At 41.4% G+C, this 16,665-nt stretch overlaps 1 protein-coding gene and 1 pseudogene across 1 annotated transcript; one reads left to right on the top strand and one right to left on the bottom strand.

The window, feature by feature from the left end:
- Positions 1 to 603: 603 nt before the first annotated feature.
- LOC123158176 (leucine-rich repeat extensin-like protein 5) lies at positions 604 to 5,655 on the top strand. The gene is made up of 2 exons (XM_044576267.1): positions 604 to 1,219; positions 5,319 to 5,655. Exons 1-2 carry the CDS (start codon positions 604 to 606, stop codon positions 5,489 to 5,491), a joined length of 789 nt encoding a protein of 262 aa, XP_044432202.1. The 3' UTR covers positions 5,492 to 5,655.
- LOC123159615 (protein AMEIOTIC 1 homolog) lies at positions 2,814 to 3,331 on the bottom strand (annotated as a pseudogene).
- Positions 5,656 to 16,665: the final 11,010 nt, after the last annotated feature.

Below are 16,665 nucleotides of genomic sequence, written 5' to 3'. Positions count from 1 at the left end.
TATTAAAATGTATGATACCCACTAACTGGTATCACAGTCTAATAACATATACACGTGGGTATCTCAGGTATATGTGCATATATACGTACCCAAGTATAAGTGCTCATACTATTTTGTTATGGAAAGCAATCACTGACTATTTAGGATACTGGTATATGCAAACAAAACATGAAAAGTCATTAATTTATCAATTGTACACCATGCACTAGTGAATAGGACTTGCCATAACGGGCCTAGGTGCCCCAAACAATTTACGTACCTATATATATATACTCGTTGTAAAATATATTTTATGTTACATAAAATTATGAATGTAAAAATATATTGTAAAACATACAAAAATTTGATTTTTTTTGATCTTATAACCTATATTTTTGTTTTTTATACCAAATTTTACATATTGAATCGATATGCATGTAACTATTTATATTCTGAACATAAATTATTTAGGAAGTGATCTTAAAATTACCTCGGGTGAAAAATAACTTATTTTGCACCCTAGGTGATGAATACTAACACTATATATATATATATAGGACAGAGCTATTCTGTTACCGGTAACAGAATATTATTCTGTTATCCCCGCGCCTATATAGAGACGCGATGCGTTTTCCCAAATCAGTAAAAGAAACAAAAACATCCCACCCTAACAGCCTAAAAAAACAAAAACGTACCCATCCTCTCCTCTCGACACTCCCTTCGCCTCTTCCTTCGTGCGCGCCGGCCGCCTTCCTCCCCACCGCGCCGGCCGCGTCCCTCCCCACCGCGTCGGCCGCGTCCCTCCCCACCGCGCCGGTAACCTTCCTCCCCACTGCGCCGGCCGCATTCCTCCCCACCGCGTCGGCCGCGTCCTTCCCCACCACGCCGGCAGCCTTCCTTCCCTCCCCGCCTGCTTCGTCTTCCTCCCTCTACCAGCGCCGTCGTCCTCCCTCCACCCTAGCGCCGCCCCTCCCTTCACCGGCCGCCCTGCCTTCCTCCACCGACCACTGGCCACCGGAGGTGCGGATACTGCCTCAACCACCTGCTCCCACCCCCCGCCATGACCCCTCACCGTTGGGTCGCTGGATCCCGTCTGTCGAGCGCCGGATCTCGTCAGCCCTGGAGTCGCGCGAACACGCAGCACCCATCTTGGCCACGGCCGCCATCCCCCTACCCCCGAGCTCCACTCCAGAATCCCGCCTTTTACCCCTCAAGATCCAGCGCCGGGATCCTACTGTTGGTAAGCTCCATGGCCATCTCCTGCGTTGGGTTGTATGTGTGTTGCGTGTTGATGGTAACTGAACTGAAGGATCTTCAAAATATGAACCACGAGAGAGGTTCACCCTGTACATCAGCTCAAGATGTTAGATTATCCTTCAGTCCAAAGGGAGCTCATGTTGCTATTTCTTTTTGCTGATGCTCATTCAAATCTCATGCTACTTATGTGCTAAATTTGATGCTCTATAGTTGCTTGTCAAAATGCCCCTACGAGAACCAAAATATTTGGATAAAATTTGTAAGTGCAAGTTTTATGTGATAAAATTTGAAGAAACTTTACTGAAATATCTTCAGTGCAAGTTTCAAAACTCTGTAAGTTTAGATATATCACCTAAATAAGTGATGATTTGCAGCAAGTTTCTTCAAAATTCTGTAAAGTTTAGATATATCACCTAAAGTATCGTCAGTGCAAGTTTGAAAATTCTGTAAGTTTAGATATATCGTAAAGAAAAATTGATGAGTCAACATCTGCTTTATATTCATGTTCTCTGCAACACAGGTAGCAGTGGGACTGACTGGGAGTGATCCCTGAACCATTTGATTAAACGCCATGGTTTCCAACAATGGTAATGCTACTAGAAAGTGTTAGAGGCCATGAAGCCTCTTGGCTTCTCCAATAAGCAGGTTTGGCTAGTCCTGAAGCGCCTCCTCAAGTTCTGAGTACGCGATGCGTCGATGGACGCATCGTAGGCGGCCAAGCACGACGTGTTTTGTCCTGCACCCAGAAGCTTTGGAGGCAATGTGTTCCCTTAGTACTTTCTTAACAAATCCAGCAGTGCTGGTTCATATAGAACTTGAAATTACGTATCTGCCACGGGGATGTACTGCCCTCAGTCCTCTCTCAACAAATCTAGCAGTGCAGGTTCTCTGGTGCACCAAGTATTGCCGGCGGCGATGCCTGCTTATATATTTCCGCTTTCATGTATTAAACCTTACAGTCTGGTACTATTTCATGATATTGCAAACTAAAAGAAAGGTTCAACTATTTGTTATTTTAGCTGAGTTTAATTTCTTATTCTAGTTTAGTTCAAATTTGTATTCTACTTCAGTTTCATTTCTAAAATTTTGTTTAGTTCAATTCAGTTCGAAAAAATAGGAGCTCGATTATTTCATCAGTGTATATCCACTAACAAATATACATGTTGCTACTCACAGAATTTCTGCGAAAATCCTGGAGATGAACTCGCTCACCAGAGTTTTGATGTTTTAGTATTGCTACATAAAAATCTAAAATTTTCACTCTCTACTAGTAGTTTGTCAGTTTGAATGCAGTAGCTTGAATTCCTGCTAATGTTGGCTGTAGCTTGAATTCCACCAGGGGTGCTGGCAGTCGTCCAAGTGGACCATTGACGCCAGTACAAGTATAATCATGGGTTGCGGCTACCATCTTCACCAAACACTGCACATCCGTCCAAGTCGAGCACACAGAGAGGGAGAACACACCAGCCCCTTTGCTTTGCACATTGCTTGGTTCTGCATGCCTGCTAATGAATGCAGCAAGCGTGGGAGTATCTCATTTGCAGGGGAGGGGAAGGGAAGGAGCTCAGCTTCAGGCTTCAGCAGTAGGAGGGAGTGGCGAGGGCCAGGTCCGTGCCCACGGTGCTCATCCCTCCGGCCTCCAGGTTGGGCATGGCCATCCTCCTCCCCCCCCTGCTGCAGCAGACTAGCACCGCAGGGCGACGACGGCGAATCCTGCGCGCACACACCCAACACAAGCACAACACGCATTGATCGATCAGCGTCAGCTTGCTGCCTTTGATTTGGCGGGAAGGGAGATGAAGACTGAAGAGGCAAGTGTACTACTAACCATATGGCGCAAGGTGAGGCCGGCGAAGGGGTGCAAGGCCGGGACGGTGAACCCAGCGGTGAAGAGCGGCTGTGGCTGGAGGGGTGACCTGGGGCTGGGCAGGGCCAGCAGCTTGCCGGCGTTGGTGGTGGACGACGCCGATGGCGGCGTGGAGAAGTAGTCCCCGGCCCCCAGCTCCTCCGCCATCACCACCTCAACTCTGCGGGGGAGCTGCTGGTGCTGGTCCATGCTGATGATGCCGCTGCTGCCTCCCCCGCTCCCGCTCATGTCCGTGCCGCTCCTGCTTGGCCACAGGAACGTGCCCTGTGGCTTGCAGATGCGGAAGCTGCTCTTCCTCGTCGTCCTCTTCTCGACGGCGGTAACATCTAAACGCTGCCTGCTCTGGCTCTGCTCAACACCACCAAAATCTAGTGCCCGCCTCCCCTCGTTCTGACCCACACCCACCTCCTCTATTCCAGTACTCTTCAGCTTCTCTGCCAACAGAAATTGCTCCTGTGGAGTCGAAATGGAACACAGCTATTTATTACTCCAGGAACACAGATAGGACAGTAATTCTATGCAATGCAACAGGGCTCTGCACTGCAGTACCTACCTTTAAAGACATGAAGGAGCTAGAGAGAGAAGCCATCTGCTCCTCCAGCTTATCATTCTTTTCAATTACAAAATCATACTTATCCTGAAAAGGAAGTTAACACTGTCAGAATGTACTGCATACATCTACAGCAGAATAAGCAGACATGTTGACTAAATCAACACATTCTTAAGAACCTTCAAGTCCTAGTTAGGTAATATCACAATGCAATGGTGGCATGCAAATAGTGGAAATTCAGTTAGCAACATGAGTGTACCTTCAGTGACCGCACCTCCTTCTTTAATTTACTGTGTTTCTGAACCACATTCTCGTAGGTGTCTGTTCTTTTTGTTAGTTCAGATTTTTATTGATTTACCTTGTTTAAGTAGTAGTTCAGCAATAAAAGGGGTAGTTGTTCTGAAGTTTTAGTTGCTACATGAGGAACCCAGAGGCCATTTATTTTGGTTTTCAGTTCAGCTTGTCTGTTCTTTTTGGTCCGGATGCTTTATTGCGCATAATCTTGTGGAAATCCCCAAAAATCATATGTCTCATGTGAATCTTGTTCAGTTCATCAGTTTGTCGAAAAAATATATCATCTACAAGAAGAATTTCAATCTGGTAATGCGAAGTATGTTGTAGTCTATACCAGTAGAGTGCATTTTTGTAGTGCTGGTATTCGTGGTCACTCTTTTGTGTTAGAAACAATGGATATATATTTATATTTTGTAGTGTCAGTACTTGAGAACAAAAGGTTTAGTTTTCAAACTTTAAAACAGTTCATCGCAAGCTTTCGGTGTAGCAGTCGCGCGCCAATGTGTGTGTGCACTTGATGCAACTCTATTGCAGTATATGAAGTTCATGCAATTTTCATGCGTCAACAATCTGATAGAGAGCACCATTCTTTTTTGAATTTTGTATTTAAGAAATACCGCCCTTTTTATATTTTGAACACTAGCTAGTGCTTTCTTTTCTTGTTATAGTCAAAAAGTTCACATCAGTTCAAACATTTTTCAATGTTCAGTAAAATTTCAAATAGACCATATGCTTTCACCTCATTCGAAAAAAACCTAAAATCTCAATGATAGAAAAAAAATCAGTTCAAAAAAAATATATGCTGGAGGTTTGTCGGAATGACAGAAAAACATCAGTTCAATTTTTTTGTACCATCGTTTTTATTTCTAAATATTTAGTCACTTATTTCTTGATGCCATTAGGTATTTGCTTAAATACTTTGGTCTTCTGCCGCTGGTACTAGTGTGGATGGGTAGCAAGTTCAACTACCAGTCCACACCAAGTTCAGGTATGTTGCCTGTTTCCCACACGTTCCTAGAAGTTGTTCTAGGATTGGAAAGCTAGCAGCAACACACTCTTGTTTTCACTCTTTAAGTTCAGCTCAATTTCTAATTTACGTTCAGTTCATAGGAGTGCTTATAATGAATTAGTTTGGTTTTATGTATGTTCCATGAATTTCTAGTACCCTAATAGATTTGGTAGTGACATGAGCTCCCTCTCCACCACTCCAGGATATGCATCGTTGTCCTAGTCCAGCCCCATGGCATACATTAACTTAGTTGTTATAGCAAAAACAGTACAAAACTCTTTTATTTTTATTTTGAACTTATGATATTACTCTACATTAACTTAGTTGTCCTTTTTACAAGAACTTGTACATTGCCTTATCAGGTTGTGCGTCTACTACTCAAAACCCCGCAATAGTTCAACGAAAAATGTCTACATCAGTTTCAACTAAAAAGACCATAAGTTCAGAGGAAGAAAAAGATCACGGGCGCGTTTTGGTCCACGCAGGCCACCAGAGGAATAAAAAATGTTTCTTCATTCAGTTCAGGTTGCTCTAGGATTTGTCCATGTTCTGGAGGGAAGTAATTAACTTGTGGTTTGCAGTGGGACCTACTGTATAACAAATATGTGTCAGCAAATATGTGTTGAACATTGTTGATTGGAGGGATGTGTACTGATGTACCTTTCTTGCTGGATCCTTCTTTTATAGAATAAACATTTGCTATTTTTACAGGAATAATTATTTGGTATATGTGATGTGATCTGCAAACTATGTATCCAGATTTGGTTCTTTTGTTTTTCTAAAATAGTACAAAACATTGAATGATTCATTATATGTAGATTCATTTGAAACCTTGATTTGATTTTTAAAAATGCAGAATTTTTTAAAATGTACTTGTACATATGCTTATCATGTTTGTGTGTGTACTATACAAAAATATTTGAAGCAATTCGACGAAGATTATATTTGCATCGGTTCATACTCAAATATACAACAAGTTTAGAGGAAAACGAAAATAAAGTTCGAAGTTGAGAAACATGGGATGTTTGCTCATATGTATAAAAATAAGTTCTCGGAAAAGAAGAACACAATAGTTCGGTCGAAAACAATGATCAGTTTCATAGTGCTCTCTCCTGCCTATTTTGGTTGATGTCCTCAAATGGACAAAAATTGTATGGGAAATGTTCTATTATTACTAGAATATAAGTACAGGAAAGAGTTGAACACGACGTCCTAGATAACTTTGGAAAAAAAGCTCAAACAAATAAACCATGGAAATTCAAAATAGGAAAAGTACAAGTGGTAAAATGAAAGAAGTCCAGAATATCGTTGCAAAAAATGTTGAGTTCAAAAGAAAACACAAAACATTTCCGTTTTATTAAAAATATCAGTCAGTTCAAAAGTATAAACTATGCAAGTTCGGGGCATATAAGTACATGAAAGAGTTGAACACGACGTCCTAGATAACTTTGGAAAAAAAAGCTCAAACAAATAAACCATGGAAATTCAAAATAGGAAAAGTACAAGTGGTAAAATAAAAGAAGTCCAGAATATCGTTGCAAAAAATGTTGAGTTCAAAAGAAAAACACAAAACATTTCCGTTGTATTAAAAATACCAGCCAGTTCAACAGTATAAACTATGCAAGTTCGGGCATGATGATGTCATTGAGAAGTGACGAGGAAAATCATATCGAAAATACAGAGTAAAGTCTAGTACGTAAAGACACGCTCAGTACAAAACCATACAGACATCCGTTCAAGTACACTCTTTTCCCGGTACCATTCAAAATTGCTCTGTAAGAAATGCATCAGTACAAACACACACATACATCAGTAACACCGCTACAAAACACGCTTAATATGTGAAAACACGCACAGTACAAAACCATACATACATCCGTTCAAGTACTCTTTTTCTCGAACATATATTCGTCCGTTCTAGAAAGGAAAAATGGTTGAATTAAAAATATTGATCAGTACGAGTTAAAAATGGTGGTCCATTCGGAATAAAAGAAATGACAGAAATTCAACTTGTAAAGCTCAAGCAAAAAGAAACCCCATGCAATTCAGATGAGAAAAGTACAAGTCGTAAAATAAGAAAAGACCAGAGCATCATTGTAAAAAAAGTTTAATTCAAAAAAGAATAAAAAAACATTTTCTTTTAAAAAAAATATCATTCAGTTCGATGATATAAACCATGCAAGTACAGGGGCGACGATACAATAAACCATTGAAAACTTACGAGCAAAACAGAGCAAAGTCCAGTTAGTGAAAACACGCTTAGTACAAACTCATGCAAACATCAGTACAAGTAACCTTTTTCGAAACCATTTAAAATTACTTTAAAAAATAGCTCAGTACAAATATACACATATATCAGTACGACTACTCTGTTTTTCAGACGAGAAAACAGCAGGATCCGTCATGCCGTATTCCAAATTACTTTTAAACGGTTGCGAAGTAGAGAAAACGTTCAACATGACTAAGTTTCGCATTTTCGATAGCTATCCAACGATATATTATTTGCCCCATTTCGATAAACTTTTTAAAAAAACCGCGTTCAAAACCAATTTTAACCGTATTTGAATTCGTATTTAAACCATAAGGAATTCGAAAAAACTTTCTATACGCAAAAGTTGCGCATTTTCCATAGATTTCCAACGCCGTATATTTTATGTCAATCCGACAAACTGTTTGCAAAAAATCGCGAAAATACGTTTCGCCCAGAATTTCACCGTTTTTCAAATTACTTTTAAATCATATAGAATTATAAAAAACAATACATATATGGAAGATGCGGATTTTCACCAGCTTTCCAACGCCATCTTATTTGATCAATTCCGACAAATGGTTTGAAAATTGAGTCCAAAATACGATTCACGTTTTCGGTTTTGAAAAAAACGGTTTTTTCAAAATTGCTCTTAAACCATAATGATTTTGCAAAAACTAATTATAAGATTGTAATGTGAATGTCAAGAACTTTCCAACGATATATTACACGCCCCGTTTCGACAAAAATATTTGTAAAAAAAAATTGAACTAAAGAAGACGATTTTTAGCAACAACAGAAAGCATCAGTTCAATCGCTCGATTTCATCAGTTCAACCGCTTGAATTCATCAGTTCAAGTAGGGTAACAGAATAATATTCTGTTACACATAACAGAATAGCCCATATGTATATATATATATATATATATATATATATATATATATATATATATATATATATATATATATATATATATATATATATATATATATGACAAATGTTTCCTACAAGCAGTGGTAGTTATCACCACTTGCGTTTTGTATGTTGTATGTAGTATCTATCGAAATCGAGAGTATGTACTTATAGTATGTAGTATATAACAATGATTAGGTAGTATATATAATAATTTTTAGGTAGTATATATCGTGTTTTGAGTATACTCTTTTTTACGTACAAATATGTACGTATTTCACAAATATAACAAAAACTATGTGCTCATATACAATTTTTTCATGTAATTTGTTTTGAAATATCTTAAATATAGTATATGAACATAATTAAAATAATAAAATAGTATATATAGTACCACATGCTAGTATATGAGATATGTGGGGTAACTACCACCGGGTGGTAGGATGGATTTTCCCTATATATATATATATATATATATATATATATATATATATATATATAATTTATTCTGCATCCTGGGTGAAGAATACTATTAGTAGGTCGCGCTATTCGTCACCCTGGGTGAGGAATATTTATTCTTCACCCTTTCTATTTTGACGTCAATGCAACCGTATTTTTAGGTTTCGTAAATTTTGTCTTATTTCATATGTAAAAAGAGAACGTAAGAAAATATATACTCACCATAACAAATATTTTATGTTATGTAAAATTACAAACGCAAAAACATAGTGTAAAACATACATAAAATGTGATATTTCTAGTCTTATAACCTATTTTTTTGTTTTCTTATACCAAATTTTACGTAGTGAATCAATATGAATGTAACTATTTGTATTCCAAACGTAATTTATCTATGAAGCGATCGTAAGATTACCTCGGGTGAAGAATAATTTATTCTGCATCCTGGATGATGAATACTATTACTATATAAGTATAAAAAGTGATCTAGAGAAAACAATTATAAAAAAGACTATCGCAATTTTGTACATATGCTTGGTGGACTTCAGTAGTATCTTAATTCGCACACTTAGAAAATATAAAATCAAACTAGAAGGGTTGGACGCGCTTTGCTACGCCGTCGGTGTTGTTGGATTTCTTAAAAAAACACTCTGTTTATATAAGGTATATAACTTTTTTGAAAAGTCTAACTATTTAAGTTTGAGAAAATTTGTAGAGAAATATATCAAGATCCATAATATCAAATTGGTATGATAGATCCGTCATGAAATGAATTTTCATACCTTTTTGTTTAATATTGTGGATGTCGATATTTTTTGCTCTGAACTTGGTCAAATTAAAAAAAATGATTTAAAACTAATACCCTTTATATTTTGGAGCTTATGGAATATTTAGTTTGGCGGTTGAGGGAGATGATGGAGTGTGTTTGTTTTTATATATAATGCATTGATTTGATGGGACTTTCATAGTGTGTTTTGTGTTATATGTTAACCAACACATATTTATATGGGGAAATTTATGCATCGGTGGCTGCATGTACTACATTGGTGCTACAATATCACATGGTTGCTTTATTTTTTCTAGGTGGTGAGAAGGTGTGCGGGATTAATACGTTTTTATAGGCCGATTGCAGCTAATTGATTTGAAAAATCGTTGGTCTGGTCCAAATCCTAAACCAAATCCAAAATTGAATACCTCAACTGAATGAAACATCTTCAAAACTAAAGAACATACATAATTAAAAGAATTGAATGTGAGAGCTCCTTGAGAAATTATTGACCCCGTCAAAATCGGGTGACCCAATCCTAATTTGAACATTGAATTAATTATGAGACCTTAAAAATTAGGAAGTGTGGTGTATAGTATAAAAAATTGAATGAGAGAGTTTTGAGAAATTGTTGACACAGTCATAATCGGGTGACCTAATTTTAATTGGAGACCTCAACTGAATGTGGGCTCTTTAAAATTCGGGAGCTTAGTGTTCTAGAGGATGAGGGCATGTTAGGTCGTGTTTCATGAAAGGCGTCGCTCTCGATCATAATGTGCCAACTCCGGCAAACACACTTAAGCCATGCAAGGGTACGGTGTATGGAGACAACGCTCATTGGACTAACGACATGGCGAAGACAATGTCCTCGTGTGGCCGTCCGGGATAGGTGATGCTTTCCTCGTATAGTATGGCCTTCCTAAAGACCATGAGTTTATTAGAGAAAAAATTGATGCCTTCTAGGAGGATCTCTATATCGCCGGTCACAGGGGCGTATCACGCACATCTGGAAGCAACTGGCTTCATATGATAAGGAAAAGTGTGGTTGTATGAGGAGAATGCGACGATCATCGCCGACGAAGGCGAGTGGCCTAATTCCATCCCGGCTGCGTATGAACGAGAACAATATCCCCATGAGTCCTCTTCAGTACCGGGTGAGGACACCGTCGGCCGTTGAGGTGCCGACCTAAACGGCATCGAGTGCAAACGCCCAGATTGTTGCTGTTGTAGATGCCACAAAGGCTGGAATTGAGTGGAGCTGAGCCTCGGCATTTAGAGAATTCCATAGAGAAAATTGATCCAAAAACTCTCATATGCACTAAAAGGTACTTACTGATGGATTAAACTAACTTTTGTTTTGGTTATCTCACTTAATTCAGAACTCAAATGACTCTTGGGAAAATTTGCATGGATATGCTAGTAGTATTTAGCATAACTCTAAGTAGATTGTGTACACTAGTAGAAAAAGGGGCTTTTGTCCCGGTTGGTAAGTCCCTTTAGTCCCGGTTTTTGAACCGGGACTAAAGGGTCGTTACTAGTGCCTCTCCCCTTTAGTTCTGGTTCTTACACAAACCGGGACTAAAGGATGCGGCCACGTGGAACTCCACCTTTAGCCCCGGTTGGTAACACCAACCGGGACTAAAAGAAATTTTATGATTTTTCTTTTGAATTCTTTTATTTATTTTTATTTTTTTATTTTCAAATTTCTGAATTATTTTAACCTCTAATCTCTAATCACCACCCCTCACCACTGCTCAATTTATCCTCTAATCTCTAATCACCCCTCATCATTCCAAATCATCTAACTTCCCGAACGGTCACCCATCCTCCCACTCCCCCAGCCTGAGCACGCTTAACTTTCGGGTTCTATTCTCCCTCGTTTCCAAGTCTGCACTTGTTGTTTTCCTGACAATAGTAAGATGTCAATCCTATTAACCCTCAGTAATTTTGCTTGAGCATGAAGTGACACATTTCACTGTTTGAGTTTGAAACTATTGTTTTAAAAAACAATAATTATTTAGTAACACTAATATTTCTTGAATATTTAGTTTGACCATTGTTTGACCACAGTTTGACCAGATTTGACCAAAATTCAAAATAACTGAAATAATTATTTAGTAACACTAATATTCTAGAATAATTAGTTTGACCATTGTTTGACCACAGTTTGAATTTTTTTTGATTTTTTCCACTCTAGATCTTAAAAGCCCCGTAACTTTTTTTCTGTTAGGTTTTTAAGGATTTTGAAAATGTTTAACGGGGTTCCCCATTAAATTTGGATGCAACTTTTCAAGTAGATAATTTTTCATATAAAAAACTTTTTCATCCGAGTTAGTATGCAAAAGTTATGCCCATTTTACTAAATTCTAGAGAGATTTTGCAAACAAAGTCGAAATTCATATTTGTAACTAGAACTAAAGGTCTAACCTTTAGTACCGGTTGGTGCCATCAACCGGTACTAATGGGCATCGCACCCTTTAGTCCCGGTTCGTGGCACCAACCGGGACTAAAAGGTCCAGACGAACCGGGACAAATGGCCCACGTGACCCGGCCGCCCCCCTGGGCTCACGAACCGGGACTAATGCCCCCATTAGTATCGGTTCTGGATTGAACCGGGACTAATGGGCTGACCTGCCTGGACCATTGCCCCCTTTTCTACTAGTGGTAGCTTACTGTTGTAAGATGCAGGCCTGAATTTACCTTGTGTAAATGCAATGTAGTCTTGGTTAAAGTTTTCCTAGGCATTGCATATACACTGTTGGTTTTAATACTGGTTGTGCTCATGGCTAGTAAGAAAAGTTTATTCTGAATTGCTATGGTTGAATGGTGTAATATTGTATGATGAATAAAAAAACTTGAGTATAAAAGAAGTGCTGATAGTAGTTGGCCTCATTTTTGTATGTGTGCATTTCAATAAACAAGACTAGACTGGAAGAACAAATACTATGTTTTGTCATTACTAATACATGCACAAAATGATTGTGTTGTCGTGGAATCATTGAATCTGTAGATTTTAATCTACTAGCAAAAGTGCACGTGCGTTGCAATGGTGAACAACAAAAAATCATAAAATTTATAGACCCAAAATAAAACAATTCAATTTCAGGCAAATTGCACCAATATGTCATCAATTTTATTGATTGATAATTAAGAATAATTGATGCAAGAAAGTGAAGAACAAGAGACATCAAATTTATGACAAATAGAAATAAATCAATGATTTTTAATGATATATGTAGTCAATCCCCCTAGGGGCAATAATATACTCCCGCCATCCAGTGAAGAGTGTACATTTGGCTTTGAAATTTGTCTAAAAAAGAGTGTACTTCTATCTTTCGAATGTTTTTTAAAGTAGGAAAAATGTTTCTCTCTCATCACACGGTAATCAAGATCAATAACATTCTACGCATAGTCTTCTTAATTTCTACATGCACTTAGCTCATTGGGGTTGGGTAATTAAAAATGAGAGAGCTGGTGGCTTGGACCTTTTCAATGATTTTTTACTCCACTCAATATTTTTTCTAAAATTTCTATATGTGTACTGTTCACCGGACGGAGGAGTATTCATACTCTTGCATGTTCAGCCTTTAGGCTGGTTATAATGGAAAGTATCATTTAGTCCACCATATATTGTTGCATGTCCATTCGTTTAATCAGCATGTCTTCTTTAATTGTGCATGCATGTCCCGTCCGATTTGCTTGCTTGCTGGTTTCCATCCCCATCCGAGTCCAGGGTCGGTCGTGCCGTCCGCGGCAACCGGCCGTGCTTCAGCCTTGAGCTGTCCCCCGCCTGAGTCTAGGGTCGCCAGGACCGCCTCCCAGCCGTTTGACGGTTTGCCTGACTCGGCTTGCCCGGACACTAGGTCTTGACCCGCTGTCTTCCTCTTCCCCGGAGCCAAGTATGTATGATCTCTATCATTATACATTAGCTAGCTAGGAGATTGCGTGTTCTTGCTTTTTGTCATCTTCCTGAACACGCATCTGAATGTTTTTGCACTGGAACAGCAGGTCTTTTGGATCAACTGTTCCCTGCTGATTGTTCCTATGAGTTTCTTTAAAACCTATTTGCACATCTAGCTAGATCATACAGCTGTAAAGTGAGTACTCCATCGTAGGAGGGCCCTCGCGTCGCTTCCTCCCCAGGGGCGACACGGGCGGCGACCAAGCAGCCAAGGCCTCCGGCCGCCCCACCCCATCCACTCCCTCGCCGTCGCCGGCGCCTCCCGGGGGCAAAGCTCGCGTGGAGCAGGCGGCGGCGGGGCTAGTTTTTTCCGCGACGGGCGGCGCCTCATGAGCGGGGATCTCTGGGCGGCGCGGCGGAGGGCGGCGGGTGGCGCAGCGGTGGGCGGAGGACGGCGGTTGGCGGCGCGTCTGGGGCTCCGGTGGGCAGCGGCTTTGCCGGCCTGCGATGGTGGCGGACGTGCGGCGCCGGCTGCTGCTCGCTTTTGGGGAACGGATCCGCCCGGATCTGGGTTCCCTGCGGCGGCTGCGCCTTGCTCGCCGGCGATGGAGCGCTGGGGCGGCGGCCCCAGGACGTGGTGGTGTCCTCGTGCACCTCCCTCACGGAGGTGTCCGGCGGCAGCCTGCGAGGCGGTGGATTCGGGGCCCTTGCGCCCGGATCTGGTGGTGAGGCGGGCCGTCGGCCTGTGGCGGCGGTCCGGCAGAGGCGCGCCTGCTCCGGTCCACCGGGGTGGCGGGGAGGTGCGTGGGGTCAGGGCAGCGGTGGTGCTGCCCTGCGTGCTGGGCGGCAGCGGTCTCGATGGCGCCGTTGCGGAGGGAGGTGGGCTGTAGTGGTTTCTGCAGCCGGTGGTGGTTGGCGGCGACGTGCTGCCTTGTCTGCTCGGTCATGTGGCTGGGCGAGGACGGTCGGCATGATCCCGGAGACGGTTTGCTGGGCAGGCTGCGGTGAGGATGGTTTTGGTGAGCTCCGGGCGAAAGCCTAGCTCGACCTCGGTCGTTGCCGGCGTCGACGGCGTCCTCGGACGCCGTTCCCTCCTTGGAGGCGTCGTCGTGGAGCCCCTTCACCACCATTGTCGCCTCGGTCTCGGGCTCTCCGGGTGAAAACCCAAGTTTTGACCTTGGTCGGAACGGGCGTCGGCGGCATTCTTGTCGCTTTCCTCTTGGGGGCGACGCCTTGGAGGTCTGGTCCTCGTCAACTCGCGGTGGCTCGGGTGGCTTTGTGGGTTCTTCGTCGGCCAGGCGTGTGCGCGGCCTCGGGGCCGGTGAGGAAGTCGGAGCGGCCTCCGAAGAGCATTGTCGTGGAGTGTTTGATCTGGTCGCGTGGGCGGCAGCGTCATCAGCTCAGGTGGAGCGCGGCCTCGGGGCCGGCGGGGAAGTCGGAGTTGCGGCTCCGGAGAGCACCCATGTGCTGTGGAGTGTCGGTTCTGGTCGTGCGGACGGCAGAGTCGTCGACTCGTATGGAGTGCGGTCTCGGGGCCGATCGTGTGGGAGATTTTTTGTGGTTTGTAAGCCGGAGTGGCGGCTCCGGGTCGTGTGGTGGAGTGGCAACTCTGGTTATTTGGGCAACAGGGGAGTCGGCTCGTTAGGTACGTAGCCTCGGGGCTGGTGTGTGTCGATGTATCGGTTTTCGGCCAATTTTCCTTATAAATTGGTCAATTCTCTTCTTCTTAATGCAAAGGCAGAACTTCTGCTGTTTCCTCGGAAAAAAAAAGATCATACAGCTGTTAATGTATGGCATTTTTTTATTTGGATCTGTTTATCTCAGGGCTCACGCCGGCTTCATTTAAATAGTTTTTAGAGCTAGCATTTCTCTGTTTTTTATATGGATGATATGCAAAAGTATATAACACTGCATTTTTTACCCATAACTTGGTTTGTGTTAATTAACAGTACAAAACTACATTGGACTTGTATGTGGATTTGATTCGGACTTTCTGTACATAGTCGAATTCTGACTCATAGTGAGCTAAACGGTATTACTTCTAATCATCAGTAACTTGATAATTTTTGACAAAAAACATGTATTAACATAGCTAGCTAAACTAATTACTTTTCATTTATATAACCTTACAACTTTGATACACAGTTCTTGTGGCACCACTGGCCAACTGGGATAACTAACAAACCAATGCATGACAATCTGAAGAGCCAGCAGGGAAAGTGAGTCACCTATGAGATATGCACAACAACACAACCCTCGGGCAGAAAACTATCCCCACACTGGTGGTTAGCTAATCTCAGTATCTTATATACTGCATGAAACTTATAGGGAACCTCAAGTGAAATATGACTTTAGACAGCCTGTGTATATGGTCAGCAACCCACCTATGGGACCACTGTTTTCCTGTAGTATATTTTCTTTGTATTAATAAGCATTAGGACTCATTCATTGTCTTCCTTTTGCTGGTTTTAGCTAAGGTGTATTCATGTGAGTGGATCAAATACATTCCTTTTCTTTCCTTCAACTATCTGATGTGTGTTGCTTATGGGTTTTTAGTCATCAATTTACCTTTCCTTGCTAAAACATATGTACCTTTGCCATTTCTTTTGCAGATACTGATGATGAGCTCAACAGCAGCATCATTGTTGGTAAATAACATCAGCACTTACAGTCTACTCCACCTACAAAGAGTTGTGGCAAGGTGCACAGTGATTGAAAGTGCATTATATCGACTAGAGGGGGTGAATAGGCGATTTTTACAAATTTTTTACTTAGGAATTTTTAGGTGAAGAAATTTCTAAGCAATGACACACTAGCAGCGGAATAAGTACTCGGGTATAAGCATAACAGAGCAACAACATAGTCATCATGATGAAATGAAAACAAGCATAGAATACAGATAGCGTGATAACAGGATATGCAGGCTGAAGACTATGTGACTGAAGAATTAGGATTGAGGAAATAGAGAAAGACTTCAGTCAAAGTCTTCAAACAGTAATGATCAAGTTCATCAACATACGAATGAGGAAATGAAAGAGTTGACGAAATAGAACCAGTCGGCTTGGTGAAGAAAATAATTTAGTAGACCAGTTCCAACTGCTGCGACAGTTGTACGTCTGGTTGGAGCGGCTGAGTATTTAAACTCAAGGACACACAGTCCTCACCGTATTCTCCTTGAGCTAAAGTCACACAGACCTCGCCCAACACTCGTGGTAAGTCTTCAGGTGACGTCCAAACCTTCACAGACTTGGTCACTCGGCAATCCACAATTTCTCTTGGATGCTCAGACCATGACACCTAACCATCTGGAGGATACACAATCCTCAAAGGTAACAAGTGTCTGTTCCATACAAGAATAATCTCTTCAGTGATTCTCAATCACTTTGGGTTTGTAGGTGTTTGGGTTTGGGTTTAGGGTTTTC

The sequence above is a fragment of the Triticum aestivum genome, chromosome 7B (assembly GCF_018294505.1).
Source record: "Triticum aestivum cultivar Chinese Spring chromosome 7B, IWGSC CS RefSeq v2.1, whole genome shotgun sequence".
NCBI classification, from domain to species: Eukaryota; Viridiplantae; Streptophyta; class Magnoliopsida; order Poales; family Poaceae; genus Triticum; species Triticum aestivum.
The sequence above is the reverse complement of the archived record's forward strand: the minus strand, read 5'-3'. Positions and strand labels throughout refer to the sequence as shown.